Genomic DNA, 19,861 nt, shown 5'->3' with positions numbered 1-19,861 from the left:
AGTCACAGATGATGCATTTTTTTTTCCTTCCAGTCCTAAGAAACATTGGACAAAGCATAACAAAATTAGGCTTATTTAATATTTCAATAAGTACTGAGTGGACATGTGGCTTAAGAAAATGTATTTTTAATATATGATTGAATTATTTGATACATATTTGTTTCATATTAAAATATGAGATATTTCAAATATGTTTGGCAAAAATTCTGAAATTGAGTCACTGTTATAAGGGATGGGAAACAAACTTAGTGAGATAGTTGATTTTAGTGAAGACATGAACAAATTAATATATTTCCTTTTATGTGAGATTTAATTTCTTGGTGTCTTCATAAAAGTATTATATTTTAACACAGCCTAGAATATTAATACTTTCCTCATAATATGAAACAATGAATGAAAGAAGCTGTGGCATTTATTATACTATAATAATTACTATGACTTTTCTGTAACTATAACTTAAAATAATAATTTATCCAATTTTAAATTAATAACCTTGTTTCTTCTCTTCCTACACCTCTCCCTTCCTTCCCAGTCAATCATAGCTGTCCTGATGATCAGTTTAAATGCAAAAATAATCGCTGTATCCCCAAGAGATGGCTCTGTGATGGAGCTAATGACTGTGGAAGCAATGAAGATGAATCCAATCAAACCTGTGCAGGTAAAGGTTTCCTTGAATATATACATAGATCCCTTCCAAAGTTAGTCTCCATAAAAATGGAGGGCAGTGCTTTGAACTAAGCTGGACCTTCCTAGGGCTGATGATCTTATTATTGTTGTAGTAAATGAATTCAGAGTTGGATGCCACAAAAGCTAGAATACAAATTAACTTTTACTTAATTCTTGGGCATGACTCTGCTTTCCAAAGTAATTTGGCACTTTTTCTATCCATATTGGTTGAGTGTCAATATACTACTTGGACAAGACTTGTTCCTGCTAAATCTTAATTGGCATTGGATGTTGAGGTTTGTTAGCATGCTGTGATATAGGCCATCTCACAAGGATAACTGGTGTGTGTGTGTGTGTGTGTGTGTGTGTGTGTGTGTGTGTGTTTTGTTTTGTTTTGTTTTACATTAAAAAATTATGTATTTATTTTATTTAGTCTGCTACAGAATACCTCTGTAAATAGTTTTCTTTTCCTGGGACATTATTTATGTAGGGATAATTTTTTTTTTTCATGAAAGTCCCGAGATCATGAAGCCTATTTACATTGCCATATAATTTATCCCACTGTAATAAATCTGTGAATCCCTAATCAAATTCTCTTTGAATGAGAATATATAGCTTGTGGTACAGGTTACAACAGATTGCCAGAAAGGTCATGATTAGTCATATAAGTGTTGAAAAATAATATTGACTAGCAGCAGCCTAGAGCTACTTTTTAAACAATGAAAAGAACTGTATTTGATGACTCATGTTGATACGATTAGTAAATTTTTTTTCAATCATTACATACTGCAATGTCAAAATGTATCAACTCTTCCCCTCCTCTATTTTCCAAAATAAGTCTCACTAAATAAAAATTATTACAACCAATTACTTCAAACTGTAAAGGCAGCATGTGGAGAAAAAACCCGAAGCTCTTGAAGCCTGGTTTGTATTCTAGGTTGGGCCACTGGTTTTCTCTTGGGAAAGCTTGTACTTTTGTGCAGTGCTATTTCCCTGTATACTTCTCTTTGCTCTCCCAGAGTATGAATTAACTAGAAAATATTTCCTTAACAGATTTTCATCATTTTCTAAACAACAATGAAAGAGCAAAACAGTTGCCATTCCATAATCCTAACCTGCATCTTATATTCAGTTCTTTATCCACAGTTACATATTAGTGAGGATCCTGGGCGATTCTCTTTTCCCTATTGTCTCTGCTTCAGTATTTTAGAGTGATTATTTTCAAGATATTTTGTGTGTCATGGAAGGCTGTTTTACAAAGGACTACCTAATTAAAAGGAACCCCTAGAGACCCTCTAGTCCTAGCCTCTCCCTTCGAGCCCATTCATTTCATAGCCAAGGCATGGGAGAAAGCACTTGCCTTAACTCACATCGTTGGTAAGAGTTTAGGGGAAACTCGATGTATGATTAATTCTCCAAGCCTATAATTTTGTTATCAAACTATATTATTCTATCAGTTAGAATTTTAGGTATGGTCAATTTGATTTTGCCCAGATTGTTCTTACAATTATGACTATGATTTATAATGAAGCATCTTTCTAAGCTGGAACAATTTTGTTATTTTTTAAGGTTAAGGTATAATTCCGAGACTATGTTTCATTACATCCTAAACATAGGTCTGTTTTCACTTTTAAAGAAAAAGCATTGCTGACTCAATTCATAATACTATGTCTTTTTCATTTCTACTAGACTTTTAGAAACTGCTTGTTTCTACATGAGTCTTAAAGGCACATTTGGGCTTCACTAGCTACTTATAAATCAATCTTATTTAATCTTAATTAGTGAGATTTGTAGGAAACCCTATACCTGTAGTCCACTAGGAAATAGGGCACAATCTTTTTGCACCTCAAGTGCCACTTTTCGTGTTGCCAGCTGAAGTCTGCCAGTCAGGACCAGGTCTTTACAGTATATTTATAGTGGATATTATGGTCTCTGTATGCCTTAAGAAACTGAATAAGAAGAAAAAGAAATATGCCTTTTAGCTTTGAAAATTAAGTATGTTGTTATGTTACAATATATTTTCATTTTGTTTGACCAAAATAAATAAATATGTCACATAGTTAATCATACTGAAAAAAAATATATATGGCAAATTCATTAGATAATTCCCCTGTCTGGGCCATTACTATATATAGTTACATACCTGGAAAAATATCATAGATAAAGGATTTTCCAAAGGGTGGTATTATTTTCTAATTGAATCCATTGTCCTGTACCTTTTATCATTGTGAGTACTTTATATCTAAAATAAAATCCTATCCTATAAGAAGCTAATTTCTTAATTTATTCCTTTGGTATTTCTCCATGAATCTGCTAATTCAATAAATATCTATCATGACATTGGATATAAAATAAGGAAAAATACACTATATCTTTCCTTAAAAAGCTGAATGAAGATGGGGAGAAAACATGTAAACAGGTCATTCTAATGCAAAATTCAAAATGAGCTACAAATAGAAGCACAAGAAAACTAATTTAGTCTTTGTCTATCTGACACCTTCCTGAGGGAGGTGATATCCAGGCTAAGCCTTAGAAAGAAAAAAAGAAAGAGAAAAAGGAAAAGGAAGACAAAGAGAAAGAGATGTGTGTAATAGTTCAAGTCATTTAAGGAGGAAAAATAATCTGATAAAATTAACCATTGACAAGATTGTGGAATAAAAGGAACCATCATACACTCTTGGTGGTTATATAAATTGTTTTTCTACATTGAAAAACATTTGATCAAATCCATAAATGCAGACACATACATACCTTCAAGTCTATAATCCCATTTCTAGATTTATACTCTTAATACCTATGTACAAAGCGATTCAAGTAAGAATTGCATTGTTCTAATGCTGGTAATATTGAGAAATTAGAAACAATTTAAATGACCATTATCAGGAAAAACAAATATATGTATATCCACTATATATGAAACTATAAATATATATATATGTGTATATATATATATATATATTTATATATGGCTATATAACACCAAATATATGTATATTCACATATATAACACATATAGTTTTATATTCACATAATACAATGCCCTTCATACTTAAAATGAATGAACAAGAGCTTAAATATCAACAGAAATTAATTTCAAAATGAACGTTAACCAAAAGTTGACAGATTATAAGTGATTTAGTACCATTTATATGAAATATAAAAATATAAAACAAATCTATATGTGTTTATTGCTTTATAAGTGGAAATATGGAAATAACAATATGGATTATTAAATATGGAAATAAAAATGGAAATATGGAAATAAAAATAATAAATTAAGAATAGTAGTTACATATAAAAAGAGAGGGAGATATATGATTGGAAAAAAATACATAGCAGATTTTAAATATAAGTATAATACATTTTTTCTGAAAAAAACAAAAAATAGTCTGTAGTAAACATAGGAAAAAAAGATTTGATAGATCTATATGATTGTAGACAGGTGTTAATATTATTATGTCTTATACTTTCCTATGTGATAGAAATATTTCACTGCGAAAAAAAAGGAACGATTGATTGGCATAGTTGCTGAGGGTGAGGTCAAGTCCATAGAGGATGGTAGGGGCTTGGAGGGTATGTCTGGAAGAGGAAACAGCCTATGTACAACAGGCAGAAAAGAGCTGACAGGCAGGAGCTTGGTGCCAAGCACCAAGGATAGGATAGATATTTCTTCCTCACAAAAAGAAGGTATGTTTCTGTACTTATGAGAGAGACCCAGAGGCCAAAGATGAGAAGGAGTTTCAAGTCTTTTTCCTCATAGCCTCTGATGATGATACTTAGATGAAAGCCTAGCCAATTTCAGATGAGATTTTTTCCCCACAGTATGGAATTGTAATTAGATTGCATAATATTTATTCTTCTCACATCTTTCACAAATTTTGAGTAAACTTAAACTAAATAGATACAATTGAATTAAGAAAACCTGATATATTAAAGATGAAACTTCTTTACAAGATAAATTGAAAAGTATGTTTTGATATGACATATGTTTTGTTTAAGTAGAATGCTTTGATTAAAATACAGCAAAGGTTAGGAATAATGTGTGAAGCTCTCTTGTCTTATTCCTCCTTATTGTTCCTGTGCATTGTGGGATTTCTCACTGCTACAGGACAGCAGGAGAAGTATAATTAGTGATGAGTAGAAAAAATTCACGTTGTGACAGTGGATTTCTCACTCACTGCTAGATAAACAATTCCACTGAAGAAGTGTAAATTTCCTCTTCATTACAGCAGCATTTGCTACAAAATTAGATTGCTCTGGGGCTGGTCTGCTAATCTCACCTCCAAGCTAATTTAGAAATGATGGTGACAAGAACTGAAAAAGTAAAGGTTGTATCTTTATGATATAAATCCAGTGATTAGAAAGTGATGTTTTAGTCAATCTGATTATATCATAGAGACAGACAGTACTTATAGATTTATAGAATGAAGCATTTTTTTTTTCTTATGTGAAATTACTTAAATTTCCTTGGTGGACTAAGCAGAGGATTTGTCCATGATTAGAATGGACAAAAAATTCATATATTCTCAGGGCATACTATTCCTCAATAATAAACCAGTAAATACTCTTTGGTGTAATAGGTCATAACCGTTCCTTAAGCTTCTGAGTTAGTGAGGTGACACATACATTCTCACACCACACACAATGTAAAACAGGTCCTTAGGAGTTCTCATTCTCCTCTATAATCATCTTAGCGATCCTCATGAAAGAACTCTGAGAAAACTTTGCTAAAATTAAGCCTGAACGACAAGGAGTACTGTGACATTAAAAAAAATCAGATAAAAGAATGTTGGAATATTGGAATATTTAATATATTCTTATTATGAGTCAATTAGAATTTAATGGAGATGAAATGAAACTATGTAATTCTATATCCTTCTTTAAAGCAAAAACACAAGAAAGACTGAGGAATGAAATAGGTTGGGAATGAGGGAAGACAGGAGAGTTGTAGGAAAGAATGAAAAGTAGAGAAGAGAGAAAGGAAAGAGAAAAAAGGAAAGAAGAAGGAAGAAGGGAAAGAGGGAAAGAATGAGGGAGAGCTGGAAGAAAAAGGGAGAAAGAATTGGAAAAAAAACAGAACAAAACAAAACAAACCTTTCTTATTTAATTTCTCCTGAATCTCAAAAGGTAAAGAGTATTTACTGCAATCAGTTGAAACAATACAGACATGTAAGAAACATGAATCTTCCTCATACCTCCATGCCCTCTCTTCCCACCAAGTGAACTAAATGCCAATGTCTTCATTCTTCTCTAGGCTAATCCATATATGTATATATATATATATATGGACTATGTACGTGTGTGTGTGTATTTCAAGTAGATATAGTTTTATTGAAATTACCTAGGAACTCTCTGTTGATTTAGTCTAAATGTTAGAATAATTTCACAGAAAATCTATAGTTAGCCAAATGAGACAACAAATATTTAATCCTGCTTGAAATGTCAACATTGAAAACTTCAGCAGTATACATGTTTGTTGAGATACTTAAAATCTAATAATGTAAAATAAACACTCTACTTGTAAAAAGGGAAAACTCAAATATTATATGAAATGTCTTAGATTCAGAACCCTTATCCATATAAACAAAGCAGAATACATAGTGTAATAATTTTATGGAATTTCTAATTTATAGACACTGAGGATAGAAATGGTACTTTGAATCTGATATGTCCAATCAAACCAGTAATTTTTCATTTGTTTTTCTCAAGTGATCCTTTCAGTGTTCACTAATAATATATATACATTTTAACATAGCAATTACACTTTGCTTAAAAGGAGACAACTAGCATATAACTTTTAAGAAATTATTTTATATGACCTCTAAAACCCTGATTTATGGAGACTCTTATTTTATTTTATTTTATTTTATTTTATTTTATTTTATTTTATTTTTTAAATTTTTTTTTAATGTTTATTTCTGAGACAGAGACAGAGCATGAGTGAGGGAGGGGCAGAGAGAGAGGGAGACACAGAATCAGAAGCAGGCTCCAGGCTCTGAGCTGTCAGCACAGTGCCCGACACGGGGCTCGAACTCACAAACCACTAGATCACGACCTGAGCCGAAGTCAGTCTCTCAACCAACTGAGCCACCTAGGCACCCCATGGAGACTCATTTTAATGTGTTTGGGTGACTTGCCTTTGAACCACTTTCAATTTTATACCACCTGTTAGTTCATTGGAATTTTGATGAAACAGAAACACATCCTTCTGATTCTTAAGCCCCAAAACAGAAGGAAATCTATGAACTAGGTAAAGTTCTCTTATCATAGCTATAGAAATTCTGACCCTAATTGTTCCTCATCTGTCCAATCCTCATCTAACCCATATATTAATAAAAGGTGGGAAAATCCCCCTCCTACAATTTCCCACTCTTTTCTCTGATCCAATAAAAAGAAGGGGTGGTAGGAAACTGATACTCATGAAAACAAATTTGTATCTCAGACAGACAAAAGAAAAGAGAATTAAACACTTAAAAATATCTAACTATGTAAGTATGTTACTGAGGCCTGGGAGAAGAGTTAGGGTAGCCATCTAGGATTTCATGCTTTCAAAAGTTGACCTGACTGTAATAGAAAATGTTAACCAAATTCCTTGTAGAAAAATAACCCCTTCACTGAACAATCAAAGTGGCTGCTTTGGGCTAAGGTAGAAAGTTTCCATGTGTATGTTCATTGAAACCTTTGAGAGAGGCCAAAGCAAAGTTTACTAATATACTTTGATTAAAAGGTTATAGATTTTATTATATAAGTGATGAATCACTAAATTCAACTACTGAAACCAATATTACACTATATGTTAACCAACTAGAATTTAAATAAAAACTGGAAGGAAAACACAGTTACACATTTTTATATAACTATGCTGAAAAGTGAATTTTATATGTCCATCATAAGGCTAAATGTATGTTTTAGAAAATATTTTCTGCATTCTCATTTCATATATTGGATCATTTTGAGATGTAGAAATAAATGCATTGAAATGTTAGAGGAAAAAACAATTCTGACCCCATGATTAGAAACTAGATACCCTAATATAATCTCCAAATCCTTCCTACTACATGACAGCAAGTTTTCTTGGTTTATTGACATAGACTCTGCAAAATTCTTTTTTGTTAATTAAAAGTTGGATGAAATTTAATTCAACTGTATATTCATAAGCATGTGCCAGGCAAAAATTGTGATATAATGAATTCATAGCTTCATTTGTGGACATGTGTGAGGATTACTGAATATCTTGTCATTTAGCAGTACCTGATATTGAAGGGCAAAGCATGTGAACTTTAGAGAAGATGAGCAAGTTGGCAGTATCAAAAAATTAAAATTTACTTTAAAAATATTTTATCTAATAAAGTAATAGAATATCTTATGTGTGAAAGAGTTATTGCATCATTTATTTTACCTGGATGTTATTCAAAAGGCCTTATTTGTACCTTAATGGATTATCTTAGCCAGAACATGCCAGGTGGACCAATTTTCTTGTGGAAATGGGCGCTGCATTCCCAGAGCCTGGCTGTGTGACAGGGAAGACGACTGTGGTGACCAGACAGATGAAATGGCATCTTGTGGTAAGTTGTCTGTGAAACATGCTGTTAGCAGAGGCTATGTCAAAGAGAAAATTCTGTCATTTTGTCTCTCTTAAGAGGCTCTTTATTTCTTTATAAATACTGGTCAACAAGGCAAAAGATCTGTTAACATTTTATTACTGCCTTCTAGGCCTGAGTGTGTACTTTAGTGATACCTTTGGAATATATCCATTTCATGAGTCAGTAACCATATTCTCAGCCAAAATAAATGGATCCCAACATTGAGGATTATATTATGAAGTAGTTATAAACCTAATATGATATTCTCAAATGTTCATTATTATCAATCTTATGTCCGTAATGATTATTTTTTTTCAAATAGAGTAGCTCATTGGGTAGCATTTGGACTAAATTATGAGTTTCTCATTGACATGCTTATGATATATTCTTGGAGCAATAAAGAATACAGGCTGAGATTATACAGTTGGCAATCCATTTGTTTCATTTGCATTGAGTCATATAATTCTGTTACCAGTTTAAGGTATTTTTGTTAATAGCAAAATTTCTAGTCACTTTCAACTGATCCTTCTTTGGGAAAAAAATTTTATTGTTACATAAAATTGCAAATTTAGTTGTTCTCATTTGTACCCATGTATCAATAGATTTTATTATCATTTATCAAAGTGATGTATAGTGAAACATAGTAAGGAAATTAACCAGGTTTTCTAAGAACTTGTGGAATCTTTTAGGCATGGCTATGAATTTTTTTAAATTACTAATGGAGAAACATATATTAGATATGCATAGCACATTTATTAGAATATAATGCAATTGAGCATGTATTTTTTTTAATAATTTAACTATATGTCATAATAGTTTTAACAGTTGGGAAATAAGAAGACTTTGTTTTAATCCCTCAATGTAAAAGGCTCTATTTAGGGGTTCCATTATCTAAAAATTTATCTTTAAAAAATTTCTAATACTTGACAATTAAGTCCCTATAGACATTAAAAGTTGTAACCTTTGAATAAAGTGTAGATGAGTAAGTTGTACTAATTGACACTGTAAAGAAGACAATAGCAGTTTTGAAGAAGAAAGTAATAGACAGTCACACAATAACAGTCACTTTTATATTTCACATGTAGAATTCTCAAAGCCTGGCCAGTTAAGGGATTCAAAAAAATGTATCCCTTTCCTTTCTAATGTCCAGACTATTCATGTGGCTGGGTCTGCATCTAGGAAGTTCCATCATTTAGGAAAACTTGATTGTTTTTCTGTTCTCAGCATCTCCTTCCAGAATATGCCAAAAGGGTAATGAATAACCTGCAAACAGTAAAGACAGAGAAGTCTAATTCAGATAAGAAAGTCCATGAAAACATAATAGAATAGGGAAATACATAATGAGCTCATTAGAGAACTTCAATTAGGTCTTTGATCTGACTTGTACTTTTCGTGATGTTAGGGGAAAAAAAGGTTGCAGGAAGTTCAGACACATATATCCTATTGAATATTTGCAATACATCTTTGAGAAACATACTATTGTCCAGATTTTACAGATAAAGGAGTAAAAAATTAGGAACATTTAACAACTTGCTTGAGATCACAAGGCTAATAAATAGAAGGACAAGGCTATGAATCCAGCTATACTTGAAACTAAAACTCAGGCATTTCAGGTCGACTTTGTCTGGGAGTCATGGATTGGGTTCAAACTGGGAGTAGAACATGACATGATACATATCCATATTCATGAGTATCTAATTAAATGTGCGTATACCTATAATGAGTTTTGTTCATTGTTGGGTTGGTAATTTTTTTAAGATCTCCTGGCGTGGGGGAGCCATGATCTAATGTTTACCTATTTTTTGTGGGGTAAATACTCCTGTCATGGCCAATATCAAGTTGCTCACGTGACTTTTTGCGTGTGGATTTGGGAAAAGATGTGCATACCAATGTATGGTATTTCCATAATACAGATATAATAGACGTAACTAACTTCAAGAGCAAAATAAAATTCATATAGTTTATTTTAAATAATGGATGTGTCCTTAATAATTAATTCTTAGAATCCTTGAAAATTTAAAAATTGGTTATTGCAAGCTGGTATAAGATGCTTCCAGTATACCACTGGATAGGAACAACTGTGAAGTGTAGTTGTCAGTTTGCTTCTGAAATATAGCCAAACTTTATAGAGTATCAGTAAGCCACATGGGGTAGTCTCAGTACTGTTTCCCCTTTATAAGGTAAGAAACATGTCCTCTCCAAACTTGTTCCTCTCTGTAGTAACATACATTTATCTTTCAGATTGTCATTATACATCAAAATTTATGTCAGTAAAAGAAGCTGATAGTGAATCTCTAGTAGGCACAATTTTACTTTCAAAGTTTTAAGAGAGGGATGCCTAGATGGCTCAGTCACCCAGAGCATCCAACTTTGGCTCAATTCATGATCTCATGGTTCGTGGGTTCAAGCCCTGTGTTGGGCTCTGTGCTGACAGCTCAGAGCCTGGAGTCTGCTTCTGATCCTCTCTCTCCCTCTCTCTCTGCCCCTCCCCTGCATTCTCTCTGTCTCTCTCTCAAAAAAACAAACACTGAAAAATTAAAAAAAATAAAGTTGTAAGAGAGAACGACATGGATTACTCTCATAAAAGAAATTATCTCTGCATTGAGGCACCTGGGTGGCTCATTTGGTTAAGCGTCAGACTTCAGCTTAGGTCATGATCTCACCGTTTGTGGCTTCAAGGCCTGGATTGGGCTCTTGTGCTGATATCTCAGAGCCTGGAGCCTGCTTTGGATTCTGTGTCTCTGTCTCTCTCTCTCTCTCTGCCCCTCCCCCATTCACACTCTATTTCTCTCTCTGTAAAATATAAATAAACGGTAAAAAATTAAAAAAAATATCTCTGCATTAAATGCAAAATGACAAAAATATTATAAATTGTTTAATTTACTGCATCATAAAAAGTCATTCTCCTTGGCAGTAATCTAGAAATGAATGTAAGTTCAACTAATTCCCAGTTTTATTAGGCATCATTATAATATTTGGGCTGATCATATTTTACTTTTCCCATTGGAATCAGCCAAGTTCCCATAGGTTTAATCCTACTAGAAGACTCGCCATCATTTATTTTGTTTTTATATTTTAGCTGCATGAACAACTTCTGTTTAATTTCATAACTACTATTTTTCACTGAAAATAGTACCAAAATTTGGATTTTAAAACATGAGAATCCAATGGTTAGAAATGCTTCTGGTCGGGAGCACCTGGGTGGCTCAGTCGGTTAAGCATCCAACTCTTGGTTTCAGATTGAAGTCATGATCTCACAGTTCATGAGATTGAGCCCCACATCAGACTTCTCGCTGACAGCATGGAGACTGCTTGGCATTTTTCCTCTCCCTGTCTCTCTCTTCCCCTCCCCCTGCTTGCACCTTCTTGCTCTCTCTCTCTCTCTCAAAATAAATAGACTTAAAAATAAAAAAGGAACGCTTCTGGTTGTATTTAGGAGTTGAAGCTTTTGCAAATGTGGGTCAAAATTTAGTGGAATTCATTAGCACCTTTTTAAAACCTAATTCATTTTACTTGCATTTGCTTTTAGAAGGTAACTGCACATTTTAGGTTGAAACTATATGTAGGCAAACACATAATTAGAAAGGGCCTTGAAGATTCTCACTTCATCTTTAAAGAGCCTTTTAACTTTTTTTTGGTAGTCCTCATGTTGGGCAAAAAAGAGACTCTGGAAATTGATTCTGCAAATAAGAACAGATAGGTTAAAATAGTGAAGCCTGAGTTAGAAGTGGACTGTGTGTCAAGGAGCTAAATGGTCACTTGTTTCAAAGCTATTAGCGTGGATTCTCAACTTTAGCTGTCAGTAAAAGAATCACCTACCCATGCCTCACCCCAGACTAATTAAATAAGAGTCTCTGGGGATCAGATGCAAGAATCAGTATTGTTAATGCTTTCCAGTGGTATGAAATGTGCCCTCAAGCCTGAGAACTGTCAACTTAAGGCCAAGGTTCTCAAACTCCATCATGCACCAGAATCCCCTGGAGAACTTATTAAAGAAGCATAAAGAAAAACATAACACAAACCAGAATGCTGGGCCTGATTCTCAGAGCCTATGACCCAATAAGTCTTAGTTTGTCCATGATTTGTATTTATATTTATACTTCTAACAGTTGTTGATCCTACGTGGTCAAGGGACCACACTTTGAGAAGCAACATTCAGGTTTGATTATATCTTACATGTACTTAGTGATGTGATTATGTTTATATATGCAAAATGAATTTAAGATGGAAGCAATTAACCTAACAAATTTTCTTCCCATTTCCATGTTACAGCATTGAATATAAGAGTGTTTCATGATTAAATGTAAGAACATTTCAGACAAACTTTTACTTTGCCCCTTGGAAAATTTATCATCAAAAGCAGTACATTTGTTTATTTTAAACTGTAGTTTAACTATTTTGGGAGTGTTCTGTCTTCCCAGTATTTCAATATAGCTTTTATTTGTTATTACTTTTTTTTTAATTTTTTTTTTAACGTTTATTTATTTTTGAGACAGAGAGAGACAGAGCATGAACGGGGGAGGGTCAGAGAGAGAGGGAGACGCAGAATCTGAAACAGGCTTCAGGCTCTAAGCTGTCAGCACAGAGCCTGACGCGGGGCTCGAACTCACGGACGGCGAGATCATGACCTGAGCCGAAGTCGGCCGCTTAACCGACTGGGCCACCCAGGCGCCCCTGTTATTACTTTTTAATAAATACACGTTAGTGTGAGTTGTTAGCTTCTGATTTGTTCAAACTGTTTAATTAAAAAAATACCTAAAATTTATTAACAGATTGAAAGGTAGTTCAATGGAGTCTAATAAAAAATCCATGAAAATTTGCAAAGTTAACATGACTCCCTTTTATGAGTGTTAATATTTTAAATCTATGAAAACAGTAAAATTCTGTCTCATGTAATGTATAATCTTACTTGTAAAGCTACTTGTAATTTTACTCCACATAATTAAGGAGCAAAGAATCAGAAACAAAACTGGCAAGTATCAGACACAAAGAGAAGAGACAGAGCTGTCAAAAAGAAATAATTTTCCAGTTAAATCAGTGTATGCTTTATATCAAAGATTTGTTCAACTAGTTATTAGAAAACCAAATTTCATGATTAACTATAATATTTTTTTAAGTTTAGTAAGAAAAAAAATGCATATTTGTGTAACCTAATAAATGAAGACTGTTAACCCAATGGGGCACTGGCAAAATATGAGTATTGGCAAGCCCTGCTTTCATTGCTCCCTCATTCCTTAATAACATCTTGGCAGACACAATGATTCTGGTAACTCGTTATTTCTAGAACTTGATTAAATCCACTTTGAAACTTCATTATTATATCTTAGTCAAAGCTTTCTTCTACCCCACTGCTGGCTAGACGTGAAGCTCTAGGAACATTGATGAGAGGGGACCATGTTCTGTCTTTCTACCCTACATGACCCCCTCTTCTAGCCTTGGCTCTTCAGTCAGATGGGAGAGATGGATAAATAGGTAGCATCTTTTAAGTGGGTGTAGTGGTAACCTTCTCTGCTTCTCCGAAGATCACAGCCCTCTGACACATGTGCAATGCAGCTCTTTGAGAAAATGTGAAATCTTCAGAGAGGCATGAGGTCTCATTTCTCTTCATAGTTCCCTCAGCTCTATCTTCTGTTTCCTTTTCTTCTCCCCCTACTTCTAGATTTCTTTTATCCCCATCCCCCATTGTTCCTACCACAGATTTCATATCTCATAGTCCTAAGAGTCTCTTTTGCTTGGTGGACACCTTCTTGGTTGCATTACTGTTATGACCCCCCCCCCAAAATAAAAGTTTTGGGGCACCTGGATGGCTCAGTGGGTTAAGTGTCTGACTCTTGATTTCAGCTCATGTCATGATCTCATGGTTGTGAGATAAAGCCCCGTATCGCACTCTGCACTGTATATGGAGACTGCTTAAGATTTTCTCTCCCTTTCTCTTTCTTCCCTTCTGCCCCTCTCCCCAACTTGAGCACTCTCTCTCTTGCTAAAATAAATAAATAAATAAATAAATAAATAAATAAATAAATAAATAAATAAATAAATAAATAAAATGGAAAAGAAAAAGTTTTGCTCTCTCTTGTGAGTACACTTTTCCCCCTGCTCTCCCAACTGTGATCAGGCTAGTCTCCTAATGACCCATCAGTTCTTTCTTCTCTAGATTCAGGGTAAAATGGTTAGTCTACCTCCTGAGCAGCATTAATTTATTTCTCATGTACCCACAAAATTTCTTGAATTATTGTCATGGAGTATCCCTTCCCTTGAGTCTATTGGTCTTTGCATAAAATTGTCTTGTGGGCTACTCTTCTTTTGGAAGGAACAGCTTCAACTATTGGGATTTATGTGTAGCATGCAAGAGTACTTAGATTCTCCTTGTTCTTAGTATTGGATCTAAGTGGGCCAGTGTCATGTCAAATGGAAAAATCGCACTATTACATGTTAATTATTATTCATTTTCTTGTTCTCGCTCTCCTTTCCTTCCTGCCTATTTGCTGTTAAAGCTGGCAGGCACTTGTTGACCAATGCAGACAAATTCTGCACAATGTGCACAATGCATATTTTCTCAATGCGTGGACATTTATAAAGAATGAGAAAACCATTCATTTTATCCCCTCACATTATAAATAAGGAAATCAAAACACTAAAAGTTGTGTGTCCAAAATTGCAGAATGAGTTAGTCTGACAAGCACTGGACTCAGGTCCATTCTCTTTGTTTCAGAGATTCACAGGTTTTGGTGGTTGCCTGCACATGTTATCTAATTCAATCCCTCATCCAATGTAAGAATTCTAAAACTGGTCTCAGAGATGCTTACCCAGTCCTTGTTTGGATATTTTCAGGAACAAAGAACTGGCCTTTTCACAGGGTAGCTAATTCTACTGTTAGTCAGTAATTGTCAGAATATTCCTCATTGTTACAACCAACATCTGCCTTCCTAAAGATTCGAATCAATGATACTTGTTCTGTTTTCTGAGGCTACACAATCTAAATCTATAACCTTGTCACAGGATCACTCTTTAGATAACCGAAGGCACATTCCTGCCTACCTAACCCTTCTCTTTTACAAGCAAAAAACACCACTTCTTTCAGATTTCCTTACATGAATATTTGTATGTTATTTCCCTCCCAATTGCCCTACTATGAATATACTTGGATTTTTAATGACGTTGGTAAAATTAATGTTCTAAAATGGGGAGTTGATGTCCAATGGGTATAGAGTTTCAGTTCTACAGATGAATAAGTTCTAGAGATCTGTTGCATAATGATATGAATACAGTTAATGTTACTGAATTACGCACTTAAATATGGTTAGAATGGTAAATTTTATTTTATTTTATTTTAATTTATTTTTCCAAAATTAAAAACAAATTCATGGCCTAGATAGAATTAAACAGAACATAGTATCCCATATGTGGTATTTTTGAACAGATTGAAATGGATTTATTACCTTCAGTAATTTCTAGGCTTCTGTTAACGCAATTATAAATGGGAGCCTTATCACATAACTCCTATCTCAAGTGCCCAGCTAATTAAAATAACTAAGCTTCTCTTATGACTTGATCACTCCTTTTGCTCCTTTTGGGTGCTTCTAATGTTTAATTTTCAAAATTTTTTACCTTTTATTTTGATAATCTCCTCATTGTTCCTTATTTGCCTATTTCTGTATTTGTACATGGGTCTGATCTTTTCCACTCCATGCTATTACTCTTAGATTTCCATCCTCCTATAACTCTTAACCCTACTGCTGTCTTGCAATTTTGAACATATGATATTAATGAAGTCTCCCAGTTTTATGGAATTCAGAGATTTGATAAGCATAATTTTTAAGGCTGTAATCAAATCATAGTAACAAAGTTGTTAAACTTTTGGCAAGTAATTGAAAACATCCTTCAGGGGAAACTGATTTAATAATTAAAACTGTACAGAGACAATTTTGAACCCATTAAATTTACCACCATCTTGCATGCATGATACTTTCATTTGTCATCAGAAGACTTATCAAACATTGCCAAAAATATGAGAACGCTTTGTTTATGACATTTTCATGATATATCCTTATCTAAAAATTGTATCAGCAAATAAATGAATCTCATTTGGCATAAATTTTTATTTCATTCTTGAGCAAAGAGTCTCTTTAAAAATGCTGACAAAATAATGTTTTAGCAAGTTAATACTAGAATTATTGTCAGATATATATATATATATATATATATATATATATATATATATATATATAAATTTTACCTTTCTATTGTTTGCAAATCTTCACTCATTTTTGAAATTGGAACAATATTATTTACCATTTTCCAGTTTCCATACATCTTTCCCATCTTCCATTTATTTCAAAAGCACTGTCAATATTCTGAGATCAAAAATATATGTTTTATAACTTCTTTGATAACTTGTTTCAGTGTGGAGATAAATTCATTTTTCGTAAGTAGGTGTTACAATTTTCTCTCTTTGATTTGATTTAGAGCTTTAACTTCCTATCAAACCTGTTTGTTCTTCACTCTCCAATCTGGCAATAAGTACTTCCATTCAAATGACAGAAACCAAAGAAATTAAGTTATTCGATTTATGCTTTGTATCCCAGATGGTCGTGTTCTGCTTTCTCATGTTCTATACATTTATATTTAAACATTTTTATTTTGTTTAGAAGTGGCATGCAAGCTTCTGCTAGGTTCTCTCTTATGTTATTCTTATGGGTATGTGACATGCTTTCTCATCGTCTTTGGTTACGGTTCCCTGTTTTATACACATTTGATTAATAAAGCTCTGTATGCAGGCAAGTGGGGAGTTAGGAAGACCCTGGTGAGCATATTGAAAGCCACAGGCAGAAATTATTAAAAACAGCTTTTAGTTCCTTGACCTAACTCAGCATTTCCCCAGCTTCTTGCTTAAGGGTATGAATCACACAGGGTGCTTGGTACTAATAAATATCCTCAGGCCACTACCACCCTCCCCCAAAAGTTCATTCAGTAGGTCTCACATAGAGTCCAGGAATATGTATTTTGGGAAAAGCACCTCCTGTGATTCTTATCCTAGAGCAATTCCAAAAAATTTAATAAGCTATGTGATGTCAACATTCCCTACAAACTAGAATTTGTTAAGGCCACTACAAATCACCACAAACATGATGGCTTCACATAACAGAAATCCATTCTCATAGTTTTAGAGTCCAGAAGTCCAAAATCATCATGCTCCACAAAGAGAATCCTCTGCCTCTTCCAGCTTCTGTTGGCTGCTCCACCTTGGCTCCAATCTCTTGTCTGCATGTTCACATGGCCTTTCTCTGTGTCACTATCATATCTTATAAGGACGCAATTCCTTGGATATTTAGGGACCTCCCATAATCCAGAATGAAAGAATCTTGAGATCCTTAATTACATAGGCAAAGACCCTATTTCTAAGACATTCACAGGTACCAGGGTTTAGAATGGGACATCTCTTTTTGATACATACATTTCAACCCTTAACACCTGAGGAAATGTAGTATGTCCTATACTTCCAACTGAAGTATAATAAAGGCTCAAGTATAAGTACTTTTAAAAGCTGTACATATAATTCTAATATACATCCAGGTTTGTGAAACACTCTCACAATTCTAATTATTTACTTTTGCCTCCTGGCTAACTTCTTATCCAAACTCTCTGTTACAAACCAGGAATCCTCAGATGTTCTTTCTTTTCCATAGTATCTGGAGCTTTGCACTACCAAAAGCCACTGGGAAATAATAATTCTAAGTGCCTCTTGGTGCTGACAAAAATGCAGTCCCTTAAATTTCTGTCAAGAATAAACATGAATTCTTCTGACATTTCAGCAGCATTGATTTTATACACACACACACACACACACACACACACACACACACACACAATCAGAATCAAATGAAAAAGAATATGTAAAATCTCGGTAGTGGTTAGTATCTAGTAGTTATTCAATAAGAGATGAGCTATAGCCTTTTCTTCTTTTTTGTCCTTCCAAATAATTTTCTTTCTCAAATGGAACACACACACACACACACACACACACACACACACACACACACATTTATTTTTCAAACTAGAGTTGGAATTGGACCAATTGACATTATTAGAGAAAATAACAACATTTCCAAACTCTTATTTTTTTAATATTAAGTTTAATATTTTGAAAGATGTCAGATTGAAGTATCCTATTGATCCAGGAAACAAATCCCTTCTACCATGTTGATTTGGCCTTTTGAAAGCAGAAAGCTGTGTGCATGTCAGTGTTTGAGCCATTTGTTGCTGCCCCTTGCTGCCCCTTTCTATAATTTGAGCAGAACTGAGGTGACTGAAGTTGGGGTTTTACCGCAGGGTACGTTGCCAAAAACAATCAGGATGTAACCTCTGTGAGTTAAAGTACATAAGCAATTTCATGAAAATTTCTCTTATTAATAACATGCTAATTTTTTAATGATAAAAATGAAACAGAAAAATAAATCTTAGGCAACCTGACTACTATTTTGTGGCAATGAAGAATATATTCCTTGTGCCTACACAGTGCTAAAGTTAATAATCCTAGAGTATGAATAAGAATGAGAAAAATATGACAGAATACCATATAAGGACAGTTTTAAAAATTCTTGTATTTTTGGGGAGCCTTTGTGGCTCCTTTGGTTAAATGTCCAACTTTGGCTCAGGTCACGATCTCATGGTTCTGTGGTTTCGAGCCCAAATCAGGCTCTGTGCTGGCAGCTTGGAGCCTGGAGCCTGCTTCAGATTCTGTTTTTCCCTCTCTCTATGTCTGCCATTCCCCCACTCATTCATTCTCATTCATTCATTCTCTCTCTCTCTCTCTCTCTCTCTCTCCCCCAAAAATGAATGAATGTTAAAAACAAAGAATTTCATTAAAATTTTCTGTATTTTTATTTATTTTTAATTTTTTTAAACATTTTATTTATTTTTGAGACAGGGAGAGACAGAGCATGAACAGGAGAGGGTCAGAGAGAGGGAGACACAGAATCTGAAACAGGCTCCAGGCTCTGAGCTGCCAGCACAGAGCCCGAAGTGGGGTTCGAACTCCCAGACTGCGAGATCATGACCTGAGCTAAGTTGGCCGCTTAACCGACTGAGCCACCCAGGCGCCCCAAAAATTTCTGTATTTTTAAAATATAGATATTTCAAAATTTGGTTTTTTTCTTCTGGAAGATATGGTCGTATACGCACACACACACCAAAATTTCCTGAAATATAGTCTTAAAATAAGTAGAAACCAAAATAAATTTATTTGAGTTACTTTTTATATATTCTGAGTTTTTATAGACATTATAAATTAGTTAATTGTTTATTTCATGTAGTATATTTGTTGGGAAGAGTCTTTTTTTTTAAGTTTATTTATTTTGAGAGAGAGAGAGTGTGTGTAAGTAGAGAAGGAACAGAGAAAGAGAGGGAGAGAGAGAATCCCAAGCAGGCTCTCTACCACCAGTGTAGAGACCAGTGAGGGGCTCCAGTCACGAATCACGAGATCATGACCTGAGTTGAAGTCAAATGCTTAACCAACTGAGCCACCAAGGTCCCCCTCATCTGGTACATTTCATTGGGAATTTCCAATTTACAAAAGCTATTATTTCTTTATCATTTCTTGAGACAAAAAAAAA

The 19,861-nt window shown here is 34.0% G+C and overlaps 1 protein-coding gene across 1 annotated transcript in view; it reads left to right on the top strand.

Moving 5' to 3' along the window:
* The window catches only part of LRP1B (LDL receptor related protein 1B), a 1,866,249-nt gene that overhangs the window by 1,167,116 nt on the left and 679,272 nt on the right, over nt 1-19,861 (top strand). Inside the window, exons 17-18 of the mRNA XM_042994392.1 lie at nt 533-658; nt 8,115-8,231. Of these exons, the coding sequence (XP_042850326.1) occupies nt 533-658; nt 8,115-8,231 (243 nt within the window). The remainder of the gene's footprint in view (nt 1-532; nt 659-8,114; nt 8,232-19,861) is intronic.

This window comes from Panthera tigris, chromosome C1 (genome assembly GCF_018350195.1).
Source record: "Panthera tigris isolate Pti1 chromosome C1, P.tigris_Pti1_mat1.1, whole genome shotgun sequence".
In the NCBI taxonomy this organism is placed as follows: domain Eukaryota; kingdom Metazoa; phylum Chordata; class Mammalia; order Carnivora; family Felidae; genus Panthera; species Panthera tigris.
Note: the sequence above shows the minus strand (reverse complement) of the source record. Positions and strands in the feature narration are given on the sequence as shown.